The following is a 15668-nucleotide window of genomic DNA, read 5'->3' as shown; positions in this document are numbered from 1 at the left end:
AATACTGAAAATTGGAGAACTCTTCCATTTCTCTAACACTGCACCAATGCAAGCTTCAATCTAGCCTCAGAACTCAGAGGGGTATAATAGGCAAGACAGCACTGCACCTTGCTAGTTGTTCATGGCCATGTGTGCATAGAGGCCACCGTGCAATAACTAGTGTATGAGACTGACACTACCAGTAGTTTTTATTGGTCAGACTTCAGCTGCTTGGAATCCATGGTTTTCACATAGTCAAAGTGCTGTAAAATATAAAGATGAGTCTGTATGAAGAGCATCCTCTCCTCCTTGAAGCCTATTCCTAGAACATGCCCAAATCTGCTCCTCCTGTGCTCCAAGGTATAACATTCTGTAAAATATCTATACCTTTCTTTCCCCTTAGCAGCCCTGTTAGAATCACACTAACCTAGAGCAATGGGTGGTCAGTGTTGCTATACTTCATTAGAGAAGCTGGTGACAGCACAGAGGGGACTTCATGAATTCAAATGGCTGAGAGAAGATGAATTCTAGACTTCTTTTTGATTAAATCTATGAACCAGCAGTAGCCAAGCTCAGCAATAAGAAGCTGTAATTATATTGTAAGAATGGTTCCAGTGACTTAAGCTTTGCATTCATGGTTTAGATCATCAGAACCACCATCCAATGGAATTCTAGCCCCCCAAAATGGCTGCTATTTAATCATGCAAAACACATCACAGTCCTGGCTCCCTCCCCTGCACAGACTCCTAACTTTTTGTTCCCTGCTTTCCTTTCATTGCTGGCAGCAAAAGTAATTTAGTTTGGTTCCTGTGTGTTTAATGCTGTTCCTCAAAGTAGAAACCAGAAAGTATCTGCATCAAGATGGAGTAAGCATCCCAGGCTGCAGAAGCTTGGGTTTGTCTTTTCCTGATAGAGAGGAAGCTGGGTTGTGTATGGCTAGTAACATTTATTCATCTAATATTAAAACCAGCCTTCCTGCCCCCCTAAGGGATTGGAAATATGGCTTTATTCAGCAATATGGCCTCTCCTCTAAAATTAAGTGACCATTTCAGCCAAGCCACCAGTAGAATTGAGCTTGTTGTGCATAAAACCACAGTCCATCCACTGTATTACAGCATCTCACTTCAGCACCATAGCAGGTGGTTGTTTTCAGAGGACAGCAAAGGATTAGAAACAGAAGCTAAATTGCTTCCTAGTAAGCACCCTTCCATCTTCATGGCAATTCATGTAATAGAACTCTATCTCCCTTGTACAGTGAAGTGAATCCTCTATGGCCTGGATTCCCATCCTTGCCCCAGCTCTCAAAGCCTTCCCCATCCTTTCATCACCAAGGTTTACTATGGCTTAAGAGCCAACGTATCCCTTTCCCATACTTTGCAGTTTTCTCTCATGTTGAGACAGTAGCAGCACCTTGTTTTGTGCCAAGGAGATATGAACACTTCCACTAAAGGAGAGACAGGCCTTTGCTTATACCTCTCCTTACATTTCTCAAGCCAGGAGACTGGGTGTAGTAGAAAATTACCAGTTTCTTCTGGCCAGACAGCACCACTTGTCCTGCCACTATAACAACTCAGATTGCTCTTTTTCAAGACAGAGACTTTCTTTGGCATTTGAACCCAATTTTGCTCTGCTTTCCAGGATGTCAAAGTCCCAGATGGGTTTGTGGCTGCTGGGTTCATGTAACAGGGCAGCCCTTCCATGTCTGTAGTTTTACTTGTACAGTTCTAACAGAGGTATTTCTTGGCAGTTGTCAGCTCAAACTGGTGGGGAGCAAAGACAGGAACATGGAAGCCCTGCTTTCTTGTCCACTCCCTGGAGGGGAGCAAAGCACCAGCTGGCTCCTGCAATCCCTGAAAGCATCCATCCTGTAGGGTCCATGCAGAACAAGTTCTGACTGCTGCTAACTGTTTGTCCACCACGAGAGGAGGCCCAGGCCAGGCTCACTGATAGATCCCTGTCCAGAGAGAAGGAAAAAGAATGAGATGAGAATTTAAGAAGGTTCACAGGCAAGTAGATAAGAGTGAATGTTTGATCCAACTTAGCGGTCAACTGGGGGTGGGTGGGTGGGTGTATTTAAAGGAGGGGGAATATCTGAGTATTTACTGGAATCCTCCTTTCCTCCCTGTCTCACAATGACCCTCAGAGGTCCAACCTCCACACACAAATACCCCACTCCATCACTGGGAAGGTGCAATTTAAGGGAGCACCAGCACTAATTTAGAGTCTTGCCTTTCTGCTGTGCACAGGCCTTTAGATCAGAAGTTCTTTGGGGGAAGAGATTGTTTGGCACAAGGCTATTGTGCAGCAATAGGTGCACTTCTATTTCATGTGCACCAGGCAACCTCACTTGCTGCCTTCAGCCCCCTCCTCAGAACTTCATCCCAATGTTTATTACAATGACAAAGACACCAGATACATATTTAGTAAAGCTGATCTCAGTAACCTCATCCCCCACCTTTGTCATCCTTCACTGTGTTATCTCTAATTTAGACAGTAAGCTATTTGGGGAAGAGGCACGGGTCTCTTTAAAATGCCATGCACATCTACGGTGCTGTATGAATTATACATAGTTACCACTAGAGTGTAGGGTGCCTCCTTCTTCTGTACCTCCTCTGTGGCACCAGAGGTGGAGGCCTCTGTGGAGCTTGGACCTGTAGGAGATGTGTCAACAAAGCTCTCATCCACTATCCTGAAGCGGATCTCCTCCCCCGTGTCCATGTACAGGTCATGAGCGCCTTCTTCGGTCTCATACTCCCACACCCAGACCTGCTCTGCTTCATCGCTGGCCAGCTCAAGTCAAGGCAGTAAAACAAATCATGAGAATCCAGTGGTTTTCTTTCACTCAATAGACCATTCTCCCCAAGAGCCCTCTGAGCAGGAGGCTCGTGGTTTGAATCCCAGGATTCACTCTCTTCACCCGTTCTCAAACTGCACCACACTTCTCCAAGCAGCTCTAAAACCCAGGCCCTTTTATCTTACCTTTATAGCAGCAAAAAGGATAATCAGTGCTCATGCTTCAAGGCATAAGATAGTCACCTGGGATGGAGTCCAAAAAAAAAAAAAAAAAATTCTCCCACCACGTACCGAATTGGCCAAGTGCATCATGTTGGGCAGGCCACTGATGGAGGCAAGTTACAAGACTGGAGAATGTCTATGCTGTAGAAACCCCCACTGCCCCCCGGCTGTTTAGGTGACTTTGCCATTCATTTCTAACAGGTGGCAGAGTAACCCTACAAGACCCACGTGGTGTGACCCCAAAGGGGTTAGCTGTTTAACTCCGATACCTGACTGCATGGGACTCTGGACCAGGCATGATACTCCAGCTGCTGTCCCTGAGTCTCTTTATAGTACAGAAGGGGGCATGCAAGGGTTAAGGTGACAATTAAGAACTGTAGCCACTTACCTCCTTTCTTTAAAAAAAAAAAAAAAAAAAAGAAAAAAGTCAATGTGAAAGATGGTTAGAGGATACAACTTAGCTGGCTGCTGCAAGGACTCTGGAGGGATGACAATGTCATCGAAGAAACCAAGAGAAACTGCAAAGCAAAGAATCGAATTAGGAAGAAAAGGATCTTGTCATCAGTGATGGAGTACATTAAAGTGGTATAATGTCAGCTTGACGTCTTTTTTTTAAGTGTGAAGTTCAGCAAATCAGTTGTTGTGCCTGCCTAAGTCCCCCTAGCAGATCTATAGCTCTACAGTCCCACTCTTCTGTTAAGTGTTTCTCTCTCTCAGCTGCTGTGAGAAAGTCCCTCAAAACAAGAAAGGATAGTGACACCCTGACCATAAACTAATTACTGTCAAATCCATAAAGTAAACAATTTTTTCCACTAACTTTAGATACAGGGAGGGGTCACAGACACTGCACATAATCATAGAAGGCAAGAGAATTCTGACCAATGTGATTTACGGTGATAATATACCCCTTTTAACCAAATGGCTCTCAGAAGCCATGCTAAAGGAATTCAGACAAAGCAAACCTATGCCTCCATCCGCCAGTGAGCTTTATCCACCTGCACAATCTAGTGGATCCAAGCTCTTCTGGGATGTGCACATACAGGACTGAATAAAGGAGGTTTGTGGGTCTGGGCAAAACCCTCAAGCAAAAGGGCCCACACCTGCCCCCACTCTGAAACTAGCAATTTAACTAAAGGCTTGTCTACACCAGCAATTTACAGCACTGCAACTTTCTTGCTCACGGGTGTGAAAAAACATCCCCCCCGCCCTCAAGCACAGCAAGTTTCAGCGCTGTAAAGCGCCACTGTAGACAGTGCACCAGCGCTGGGAGCTATGACACAAGCCACGTTAAAGCGCTGTCACGGAAGTGCTTTAGCATTGCCAGTGTAGACTAGCCCCAAGATTGCTCCCACACTCATTTCACTCTTGTTCCCTGTCAGGTTTTTGCTGGAATCCATATTTTGACTGGAAATCCACCCCAATGAGAGTTTTTTTGCTTTTTGCACTGATGTTTTTGCGCTGATGTGCCAGTGAAGACTCTAGATTGCTTTTACGGGTCTAATTGCCTTCTGGAGCTGTCCCACAATGCAGAGAGGGAGTGGTCGCTCTTTGAAACTCAGCAGCCCTGCCTGCAGGTATACGTCCCTCCCCCTTTAGCTCCATTCTGACAGCCTGTGCTCTCACTGCTCTGGGACACAAAACAAATCATTTTTGTGGAATGCTCTTGCTGCCTCCCACAATGCGAACAGAGGCAGGCAGACAGAATGTGCTGTGCAGAGTCAGGGAGGGAGGGAGGCAGGGGCTGAGGTTGGGGTCTCTCCCTCCCCCGCGACTGGTTGCTTCAGGCAACTGTCACACACACATATCCACCCCTTCCACAATAATGATTTGCTTTGTGTCCTGGAGCAGTGCATAGTGGGACAGCTACCACAGTGCACTCCTCTCATCTGCGATGCAAGTGCTGCATATGTAAACACGCTCTGATGCCTGTGGAAAACAATGTGAACACAAACCAGCACTTTTCTTTTAGTGCTCTTCTATCACCGACAAAACTGTCAGCGAAAAAACTCTGCAAGGGTAGACCTAGCCTTAGTTACTGTTGACCCAAGCCAAACTAGAAATAATGACTTGGGGTTGAACATTTCTGTATCTCAAACCAATCTCATAGCCTAGGATGCTGGATTCAACACTGACAGCTATAGTCTCCCTAGTATTAGGGGTTGTAATTTACCATGAACTCCATCCTGACTGCAGCCTTTAATCTCCCCGATCAGAATCTCATCCAGAAAGGGATGGAATACCACATACCGGAAATGCACTGGAAAGAAGCAAAGATACTAGGTCTGAGAAAGTCACATACTTAATTTCCTCTGGGTGACAGCCATTAAAAAAAAAAAAAAAAAAAAAAAAAAAAATCTACCCCACACCCCCAAATCTTGTATCTGATGTTTCTTTAGCAGCTTTTATCCCCATGCCAACAATATCAGCACACTCAAACTCCCACAATACTTTTAAGTTCTCAGGAATCATGTGGTGTGCATATAACTGGTCTAAGTAATTGCACAGCTTTGTTACTGTAACACTCACCGGCCTATTGTTTGCCACACTTGCTTGTTATTTTTTGTATTGGACTGTAAACTTCTTAGAGCAGAGACTATTTCTTTCTGCCTAACACAATGGGGCCCTGCTCTTCCTATTGGGCATTACTACAGTACAAATAAATAATACCACCAAGATCCTATCAGTAGATCTCAGAGAACTTCCCAAAGGTCAGTATCATTATCCCCACTTTACAGAAGGGGAAACTGAGACACAGAGAGTGGAAGTGACTTGCCCAAGCAGGCCAGTGACAGAGCTGGAAATAGAACCCAAGTCTCCCGAGTCACAGTCCAAGGCCTAAGCCACTAGACCACACTGCCTAAATAATGCACTTTGCCATTGAAAAGCAGCCGCCACTGAGATGGACTGCAATACACCTCTACCCAGATATAACGCGGTCCTCGGGAGCCAAAAAAATCTCACCATGTTATAGGTGAGACCGCGTTATAGCGGGGTAGGGAGAGTAACTGCTCCCTGCCCCAGCTCACCTCCGCCTCCTCCCTGAGTGCGCCGCCGCCACTCCGCTTCTCCCTCCCAGGCTTACCGCGCCAATCAGCTGTTTGGCCCGGCAAGCCTGGAAGTGGGGGAGGGGAGCAGTTCCTCTGCGCCCCCTGTTACTTGCTGCGGCCCTCCCCAGGGCCCCACCCCAGCTCACCCCCGTTCCGCCTCCTCCCATGAGCGCATCACAGCTCCGCTTCTCCCCCCTCCCTCCCAGGCTTGCCGTGCCAATCAGCTGTTTGGCGCATTAAGCCTGGGCGGGAGGAGAAGTGGAGCTGAGCGGCGTGCTCATGGGAGGCAGCGGCGGCGAGGTAAGCTGGGGCGGGGAGCAGTTCCTCTGTGCCCCCCCTTACTTGCTGCAGCCCCCCTGCCCCAGCTCACCCTCGTTCCGCCTCCTCCCATGAATGCGCCGCAGCTCCGCTTCTCCCCCTCCCTCCCAGGCTTGCCATGCCAAACAGCTGATTGGCGCAGCAAGCTTGGGAGGAAAGGGGGAGAAGCGGAGCTGCGGCGCGCTCGTGGGAGGAGGCCGAGAGGAGGTGAGCTGGGGCAGGGGGGCCCTGGGAAGGGCCGCAGCAAGTAACAGGTGGGCGCAGAGGAACCGCTTGCGGCAACACGAATTCGGATATAACGAGGTAAAGCAGCCCTGTCCCCCGGAGCGCTGCTTTACCGCATTCTATCCGAATTCGCGTTATATCGGACCACATTATATTGGGGTAAAGGTGTAGTTGTATGACAATGCACAGCAGTGAAACATAGCAGAGATGTTAATGAGGCTCAATTTTAGACAAATTCCCATTTTGATTCCAGAAGTAAACTTCAAAATATTATCTTTGAAGCTGCCTTTTATTTATTTACTTCTTTTTATAAAAGGTGTTTCTCCAGCCCAGAAAGGGATGGGAGTAGTTGCTCCAAAGTAGTTACAACCAACAGAGAGAATTAAAGTTATCACAGAATTTCGGATAGGCTGCCCCAGCAATCTCTATACCAATATTTATTACTATATATTAGATTGTGGGAGTACTGCAAGTATGCTAGACACTCGACACAAAGAGACAGGTGCTTGTCCCAAAGACCTTATGAATTAAAAAACTAGAGCAGGGGTAGGCAACCTCTGGCACTTGTGCCGAAGGCGGCACGCGAGCTGATTTTCAGTGGCACTCACACTGCCGGGTCCTGGCGGCGGCGGCGGGCGGGGGCTCTGCATTTTAATTTAATTTTAAATGAAGTTTCTTAAACATTTTAAAAACCTTATTTACTTTACATACAACAATAGTCTACTTATATGTTATAGACTTATAGAAAGAGACCTTCTAAAAACATTAAAATGTATTACTGGCACGCAAAACCTTAAATTAGAGTGAATAAATGAAGACTCGGCACACCACTTCTGAAAGGTTGTCGACCCCTGAACTAGAGGAAGGGATGGTGAAAGAGATATAATATACAAGCAAAGTGACCAGGGTGGGGGATTACCTGCTGAGACGGATTCTCTTTCTGCTTTTTAGGTCACCCCCCACAATAAAGCTCCTGGAATCCAAACCCCCGGCTGGTTATTCTGATGATTGGCAAAGCAGAACGTAACCCAGCTTTGCTCTTCTGAAGGGCTGATACTAACCAAACCAAGTCTTTCTCCAGTATAAGTTAAACAGATAAGACTGTGGTGATGGGAACAAAGATGGACACACATCTGGAAAGGCCAATTTTAGACAGTGTCACTTTTCTCACCACAAACATTTTGATGTCTCAACCCTTTGTTACCGATTAGGAACCCGCATGGCTACTGGGACACTGTGGGTATCAGAGGGACACTGCAGATGCTTTCTGTAATAGATGGTATTTACCTTAAGGAGTGGCTGAGATGCAGGCAGCAGGATAGTGGTAGCGAGCGATGTTCAGAAGCATGATAAATTCTACCGCTTACAACATGCCCAAGAGTCGTATACATTTTCTACGGCAGGCTACCCAATGCTCAGGGACAGATACTGAAATAGTTTTCTCTGTCCAATGGAAGGGTGGGGGTAAAGCCCACTCCAGTGACTATTCTGGAACACAGGTGAATTGGCTTAACTAGTCACAGGCAAAAATGCCTTTGTTAATACAGAATTGAGGTTGCAGGTGCTCAACACTCTCCTGTGCCCCTCTTGCCCTTCCAGTATGGGAGAGCTTAAGTTCTCAAAATGCAAGTGTTGCAGAACAAGGCAGTGTGGTGCTAATGTTAGCACTACAAGAGAAAATCCTCAAACATCAGAAAGCCAGGAAATGCAATTAAGGCCATACTTCCCACACAACATATCCTTCACTCCACCCCCTTGGATCCCCACCGTGAGGAGTCCCTCAGGCAAATCACAAGAGGAGGCAATGGGGTTGGAGGCCTCCCTACACATTTTTGTCCAACTAGCAGCAAGTAGTTCCCACAGCAATGGTGCTGCTCAGAGGGTATGAACAGGTGAGCCAATTTAAAGTGCGGTGAGCACACAGAAAACAACAGCTTTTGACAGGGACAGATGATGTCCTGTGATGCTCCTCTTGGGACCTCTACCCGGGTAGAATTAAGGTTGTGAGGCTTGAACCATTCCTGCAGCCTTCCTAGGATGATAATTAGAGAGCTGGAAGAATCCTGAGAACCACACAGCTTAGGAAAAGCAGTAGCAGACCTTTAGTGTGCGATGCACCATCCCCAGGAAATATGTACGAGTCTTCCAGCTTTGTGATGTCATACAGACAGATGCAGAGGCCAACATTGTACACAACCTGTTCAGAGAAAAGCCAATGAGCAATAAATCCCTGCAACCTGAAGTTGTAAATCCTCTCAAATCTCTTCCCCACACCACTCTCACACACAAGTTTTTAAAGCAGGAAGCTCATGCAAATGGCCAACCAGATGAACTGCCACAGGAGGAACTGGACAAGAGACCCATGTGCATCAGATCAGAGCACTGTAGAGGTGCAGGCCTCAGCTCTTGCAGGAAAAAGACAGCGCAAACTCATCATCACCTTCTAGGGACCCCTCTGGCTTTCTCACAGGCATCAGAGGGCATGTGTTGACCTACTCCAAAAACAGCACTGCTGCAACCTGAGCCTTTTAGGAGGTTGCCAAAGATGGGAAAATGGGAGAAGTGAGCCCTGTGAGTGGCTTAAATAAACACCACCCCACTGAATGAGAAATGCAGCATTTCCAGAACTAGCTGTTCCAAAGGCCAGAAACTCCCCTTGCTGGGTAGTCATGCCCTGGAATCCCTTTCTGTAAGAGACATGCTTCACTCAGAAGTCATGAAGACAGCACAGGTGAAGAAAGCCGCCCCCCCCCCCCCCCCCACAAATCAGGCTACACCCACCATTAACTCTAGACCCATCAGTTGATACTCAGGTCAGGTCAGAAGGAGCTTGCCTATATCATACAACATAGGTATTTTCAAAATACTGAAAATACTAAAGATGTCAGTATACCCTATGGGCTTGGGGCTGCCTCTCAAACCAAATTACAAATAGAAGGAGCCTATCAGAAATCTTTTCTGATGTTCAGTTCTGCTTAGTTTTATCCTAGTCAAGTCCCCAACCCACAAAAGACCCTGAACCACGGCTTTTGGAGCGGAGCTGGAGCACGGACAAGTAGGTTTTTGTCCGGAGCCAGAGTGGAGCAATTCAAAAATTTGATTGCTCCAAATCCCTGCCCTGAACATTCCCTCTCTTTCTTGGTTGTTCAAACACTTGTAGACATCATCCCATCTCGTCACTGGTGGCCAACTGAGACATGTTTAATAATCTCTCCACATAAGTCACTCTTCATAGCCCCGATCATTCTTGTTGCTCTTCTCTGAACTCCCTTCAGTTTATCAGTTATCTGTGTAGAACTGAATGCTGCATTCTAATCATAGTCCCAGCAGTTCTATATACGAGGGGCGGTGACCTCTCTGCTCTGCGGTATGATGCCTTTTTATATGCTGTACCAAATCTCATCAGCTTTTTTGTTGCCAGATCACATTTCAAATGCTTAGTGCACAGCAGTGAAATACTATCACCCCATGATTTGTTTCAACATTACTGCCTTAAAGGTATTTCTCCCTCCAAGATGTGTAAATTTGCATTTTTCCAGGCTGAGTCTCCTATTGCTACTTCCTACTCCTGACAACTACTCTAAGTTCCCTTCATTATTTCTCTGCCTCACCCGGCATCCTTCTCAGTTCAGTATTCCCTCGGAATATCATTACTGTGCTCTTTACCCTCCTTCTTCTACATAATTTGAGATCACATTAAATAACGCAAGAGCCATCACCTTCTCAAACTCTATATTTTTGATCATTTACCCTTTGTAGATGGTCCCTTAGGTAGTTTTCAGTCTTTGTAATCGTCCTCATATCCAAACCATTCTGAATTTAATTTTTTGCTGCTTACGCGGTCACCCACAGCTGCACAAAAGTCTGGTTCATGTGTTCAGTGTTCTAAGCTTTACCTTGTTAGCTAACTTCTTATTTAGCTCTTCGGCAATGGAGTCATTGAGTTTCATTTCAAACTGCCACGGAGGAATCCGTACCGTATCCATCATCTCCACTAGAACAAACATGGTGGCTAGTAGCAAGTGTCCCTGGAGAAAGAGAGCAGAGGGCCAATAAGGCCTGGTCTACACTACAAAGTTTTGCCAGCATAGCTGTGTTGGCTAGGAGTGGGGGGAGGACGGAAATTAAAAAAAATAAAAATAATAATAAAAAAAAAAATCACACACATCCAGCTGATAGACCTATGCCGGCAAATCCACCAGAATGCACACAACTATGCTGACAGAAGCATGCTTCTGTTGGCATAATTAATGTTGCTTGGGGAGGTAGTGTAGCTATGCCAGGAAAACTCCCTATGCAGGCCACAGCTCTGTACTGTAGATAAACCCTAAAAGCAGAAGGACCCTTTCAGATCAGGGGTGGGCCTAGGATCCTCTGATAGCTTGGTTGTGTGAGGTGTCTGGGAAATCGTCCAGTTCCTGCACTGTAGGCACTTCATTCGCATGGAACGTCTATAAAATCTGGCAGGTTCAATCAAAAACTCATGTGATTCAGCTATGGAGCAAAATGATCCTTTAGATTCACTTTGCTAGAGGTCCTGCCCAGTGAACCCCAAATGGTAACTTTCTATTTTTCCATTCAAGTCTCCAGCTCAATCCTCTATAATCATGAGCTCTTTGGGACAAAGATCATCTCTTCTTTATACACATGCACAGTGCCCAGCAACTGGGCTTCTAAGTATTACCCAATATGACAGCTAAGAAAGGGATCATCATCATCATTGCTGAGGGCAACTCCACAAGACAAGCCCAAGTGTTAGTGAGGATGTGTCCCCCCCTACTGGCTGTGAAAGGAAGGGCTCCTGAGAGAGCATGACTGACGGGAACTTTGGTTTTTAGCTCATCCAGAAGATTCTGCACCACTCCACTACTTGCCTAAAGGAAAGATTAGGCCACTGTCAAAGATGCCACCTGGCCATTGTCACATAAAAGTGATCTTCAATTGTGGGTTGGGGGGAAGAAATGGCATTCATTCGTGCAAACTCAGGAGCAACCCTTTGAACCCACACTGTCTAATTCCCCCCCCCCACACACACACACACACACTAAAAATATGATCCCCCACATATAGGAACAAAGGAAAATCATTTGCCCTTTTTTTTTTTTTAAGCAGTTGGAAATAGCTATTAAAGTGATGGGCACATTACAAATCCCTAAATTAGATACTGTAGTTAACATAAATTGATCCTTAATTACAATATGCCAGATGCTCACATGCCCCAATGTTAGGTAATTAACAATTCTGGCCTTTTTTCCACATCTGTAGAAATGCCAATCATTTGTAATACAGTACTTAGAGGCTAGTGCCAACCAACCTCTGCCCCTCCCCTCAGAAAGAGATACATTCCCTCCTACCTACCACCAAGAAAGCTTAAATACAGCTCCAAACACAGGAGAGAGATGGGCTAACCTCTTAAAATGTCATTACTGAGCTAAGCAGTTAGGGTGATAAATTCTTTTCTCCTGCTGCCATCTGAGGCCCCCTAAAGATTTTTCTTCTAGCTTTTGACTTGCCAGAGGAGAGAAATGAAGGTTATATGTATTTTAAGATTTCCCTGCTGCACCTGGATAAGTCAAACCTGACAGCACAGGAAAGGGACTTGGACAAAAAGTGAGTAGCACGGAACGGGATAGGAAAATCAGTTTGGATTAGTTACTCCACCGGTAGTCAACAGGCAGACTGTGGGACACATCCAGACTACCAGTCACCTTTGAACAGACCTCCAAAATATTTTTTATTTATTTATCATTATTGGGGATATTATTTTTTTCTTCTCTGTAATCTGTATCTCGGCTATACCTTGATGAAGAAATTTGGACCCTGACAAAAAATAATGGTCTACCCCGAGTTACTCCTAGCAGAGCCCAACGCGAGTTTTTGTATCAGACACACGAACTCTGGGCCAGCAAAGGGGCACCGAGCTCTTCCCCTTGAGGGTGGTGGCTTCAGTTCAACCTCGGGTCACATCTCACGAGCAGGAAAAACTTCCCAGCTGCACCCGAGGGGCAGGACAAGCTTGGGAGAGGCCCCTCAGCTGGGGAGCCCGCTAGCGCCGGGGGATCAGCGCAAACCCGGCTCGCACACAGGCCCGTCGCTGTCCCGAGGCCTTTCCTCCCTAAGGGAGCTGCCAGCGGCCTCCCACCCGGGCCGGTCACCGCGCGCTGCCCCAGCGCTCTCGTTCCCCCGCCCCAGGCACTAGCCTCACCCTCGCGGGCCCGGATAGCGGCGCAGGACAGCGCAACATCCGCGCGGGCTGCGCTCGCCCCCCCTTTCCCCTCCCCGCGCGGGACAGTCGGGCTCGCGCTGAGCCGCCCCCCCGCCCCTGGGGCAGCGGCCCAGCAGAGCCCCCGCCCCTCCCCCTTCTCCGTGCCCAGGGGGCTAACGGGCCCGCGCGTGGCCCACCAACAAGCGAACCATAGAGGGGGGAGTGGACGCTATGGTGCCGCAATGCATGGCGGGGTAGAAACGGCTCCTGGAGGAGCCAACAACCTGATTCCTCCCCAGGTAGCTGCCCTGCGGCCTCTTTAGGCCCCCGCACGCACCTGTCCCGGGTGCAACGCGCACGTGGCAACAGCCACACTGGCAGCAGCAGACAGTCCCGCGCCGCGACAGCCTCCTAGTTACCGGCCAGGTGACTTCCGGTGGGTAGGCCAAACGCCTTTCAGGGGCGGGTCGAAGGGGTTGATTGACATATGGACTCTATCAGGTGACCAGGGCTGCCCCAATCCCACAGCTATACGGGTCTAGCTCTGTGGTGGGGGCGGGCGAGTTGCTGCAGGTTGCGCCATTTTGCCCTTGCCAGACTCCCTCCGCCGTCCCATTGACTCCCGTGATTCCCCCCAGGCTCGCGGGGGCAGCGCTGTCCGGTCCCTGCCCAGCCCCGCGCCGGACGCGCTCTGCCCTGGCCGCAGAGCCGACTCCTGACGCTGGTGCCCGAGAGAGCCCGGCTGGGGGTTCCGCTCCCCCAGGGCCGAGCGAGCCGGAAACGTGCTGGGGGGAGAAGGGCTCGGGCTCGCTCGGCCCTCGCCCCGGCAGCCAGGCCCGGGTGGGGGACGGAAGCCGCTGCCGCCTCAACCAGCCTCTCGCAGGCAGTCACCGAGCAGCTGGCATGAGAAGTGGCTGGTGCCGGCCCCTCCACGCCTTGCCCAGGCCCGGCTGCCAGGAACGGGCTGGGGTGCAGGCACAGCGGGAAAAGCACAGAGCCCCCTTTATCCCCCCGCCAGGCCAAGCAGAAAGGGGGGGGGGGGCTTGACCCTGCAGGCCCTGCCTACGCGTCACCTGTGCCTGGCAGGATGTGGTGGGACAGCACCTTGGGGAGCCAAGCCAGGCCCGTGACTGACCCAGCCATGAGGTTGCCAAAACCCAACCATTGGATGGCCTGTGATGGTCATTTTGTCCCACCTTTATGCCATGCCAGAGCAGCCCATTGACCCATCTAGTCCAGTATCCTACCTCTGTTGTTTATTATTACGTTTTTTTATTACAGGAGCCTCTAGAAGCCCTAACTGGGATCAGGCTCCCATTGTGCTAGGCAGATGCAGTTCTTGCCCCAGACAACTTATTAGAAGATGAACAATATACAAAGAGTGGGGGAAAGGGACATAATCAAACACATAGTTGTTAATAACAATATTTTGTAATAATGTCAGTAAATATCAGATTTTGTAGCAACCTTGCTTGGAGGGAGGAGCACAGCTTGCAGGAGGAGGTATCTGGAAGTCAATCTGGGTGCACGTGGCTGGAATGCTTCTCCCTTCTGCGGTTTCAGCATCTCTGTAAATAGTTCTTTGAATAAAAAGCCAATTTAATTTTAGAAACTTGGATCCTCTGCTGTTACTAGGCCGCGTGCAGTTTCCCTATTGTTCCTCAGCAGCTTGCTCCAATTATCCTTGGTCCCCTCCTGTCTGTGCTACCCTGGTACTGAATTCTAGGGCAGATTCAGGTAAAATGGAAGTTTTTATTGGATTAAATGTGAAAACAAATCATACAATCAGTGCAGTGTCCCTTTGTATGATTTATTTTGCTAGTAAATTCAGTTTATTTTATTTATACTGCCATAACTTTTCAACATGCCACAGTGTTTGCTACTGATAATGTCTATTTGCATTGCAGTTTTCAGGGGAGAGCTGCGGGTTTGACAGTGCAGTTGTAGAAATTTGGTATCCAAGAAGGTATGCGAGTCAGTTTATGTTTTTAACACGCAGGCAGCTGTTTTAAGCTTTTCATACTGAAGATAGGCTGCAACTTCTTTTTACCTTCCCCTTGTAGATTGGGACATAGGTGACCTGAAACTATGGAGGGGCTTCAACTCCTAGTTCTCCTTCCCCAGGAACTCTTGACAACCATTGGCCTTCCCATTTTCCCCTACCCAATATCTGCCATTTCATCCAACCATGATGAATATCTACATTAGCTGGATGTTTCTGCTAAAATGATCAGCTGGAAAATAGTTAACAATGTTCTCATTTCAAGTGTCATTGTTAGCCTTTGATGTTAACACTACTATAGAGATAACAGTTCACACCTCTCCCAGAGCTGTTATTTCAGGCTGTTTGCGTACTCAGGCGGTAAAAGATTTATATTCTGTTCACATCTGGAAGGTTTTCTTCAAAACTACAACAGCTAGAAACTTAGGACCAGATTCTTAGCCAGTATAAAGTGGGATAGGTTGTAGTTGTGACAATTAGGCCTTGTCTACACTACAGAGTTTTTTCAATGCAAGTTATGCTGACAATCAAAAAACAGTATAATTACATCACTTCTTGTTAACACAATGCTCCTTCTGTTGGCAGAGCGCATCCACAGTTGGTGCTTTAGCATCGACAGAGAGCAGTGCACGGTAGGTAGCTATCCCACTGTGCTACTTGCCACCTTCTGCAGCTAGGAGTTGTGGGAAGGTGGAATGTATTGCAGTGCATCATTGGAGCGGGCTCAACATCCCATGGTACAGCTTTTTCCATCCCATCATTCCATGGGCTTCTGACTGCATTTCACAGCGTAGAATCACACACAGTCTGCAAGCGGCTCTCTATGGGGAGATTAAGAACATAAGAATGGCCATACTGGGTCAGACCAAAAGTCCAT

General features: G+C 47.8%; 1 protein-coding gene across 2 annotated transcripts; it reads right to left on the bottom strand.

Annotated features, from left to right (window-relative positions):
• Positions 1-170: 170 nt before the first annotated feature.
• Positions 171-13234, bottom strand: POLR3H (RNA polymerase III subunit H). 2 transcript variants are annotated; one of them, XM_054030744.1, is made up of 7 exons: positions 13127-13234; positions 10481-10612; positions 8685-8781; positions 5165-5251; positions 3449-3512; positions 2554-2761; positions 171-1933 (listed from the first exon to the last, which is right to left on the bottom strand). In XM_054030744.1, the coding sequence occupies exons 2-7, from the start codon at positions 10589-10591 to the stop codon at positions 1880-1882; spliced, it is 621 nt and encodes a 206-aa protein (XP_053886719.1). In that variant the 5' UTR covers positions 10592-10612; positions 13127-13234; the 3' UTR covers positions 171-1879. The 2 variants fall into 2 exon arrangements, with proteins under 2 accessions (XP_053886719.1, XP_053886727.1); XM_054030752.1 differs by lacking the exons at positions 10481-10612; positions 13127-13234 and adding an exon at positions 10335-10467.
• Between the last annotated feature and the right edge of the window lie 2434 nt (positions 13235-15668).

Source organism: Malaclemys terrapin, chromosome 1, assembly GCF_027887155.1.
Source record: "Malaclemys terrapin pileata isolate rMalTer1 chromosome 1, rMalTer1.hap1, whole genome shotgun sequence".
Lineage (NCBI taxonomy): Eukaryota > Metazoa > Chordata > Testudines > Emydidae > Malaclemys > Malaclemys terrapin.
This window is presented reverse-complemented; position numbering and strand designations above follow the sequence as displayed.

Coding starts and splice junctions, on each gene's coding strand:
- POLR3H (XM_054030744.1), bottom strand. CDS start 10,591: ATGTTTGTTCTAGTGGAGATGATGGATACGGTACGGATTCCTCCGTGG. Junction 3,513..5,164: donor CAGTCAGGATGGAGTTCATG/GTAAATTACAAC, acceptor TTTGCTTTGCAG/TTTCTCTTGGTTTCTTCGAT. Junction 2,762..3,448: donor TTGCAGCAGCCAGCTAAGTT/GTATCCTCTAAC, acceptor TGAGCTGGCCAG/CGATGAAGCAGAGCAGGTCT.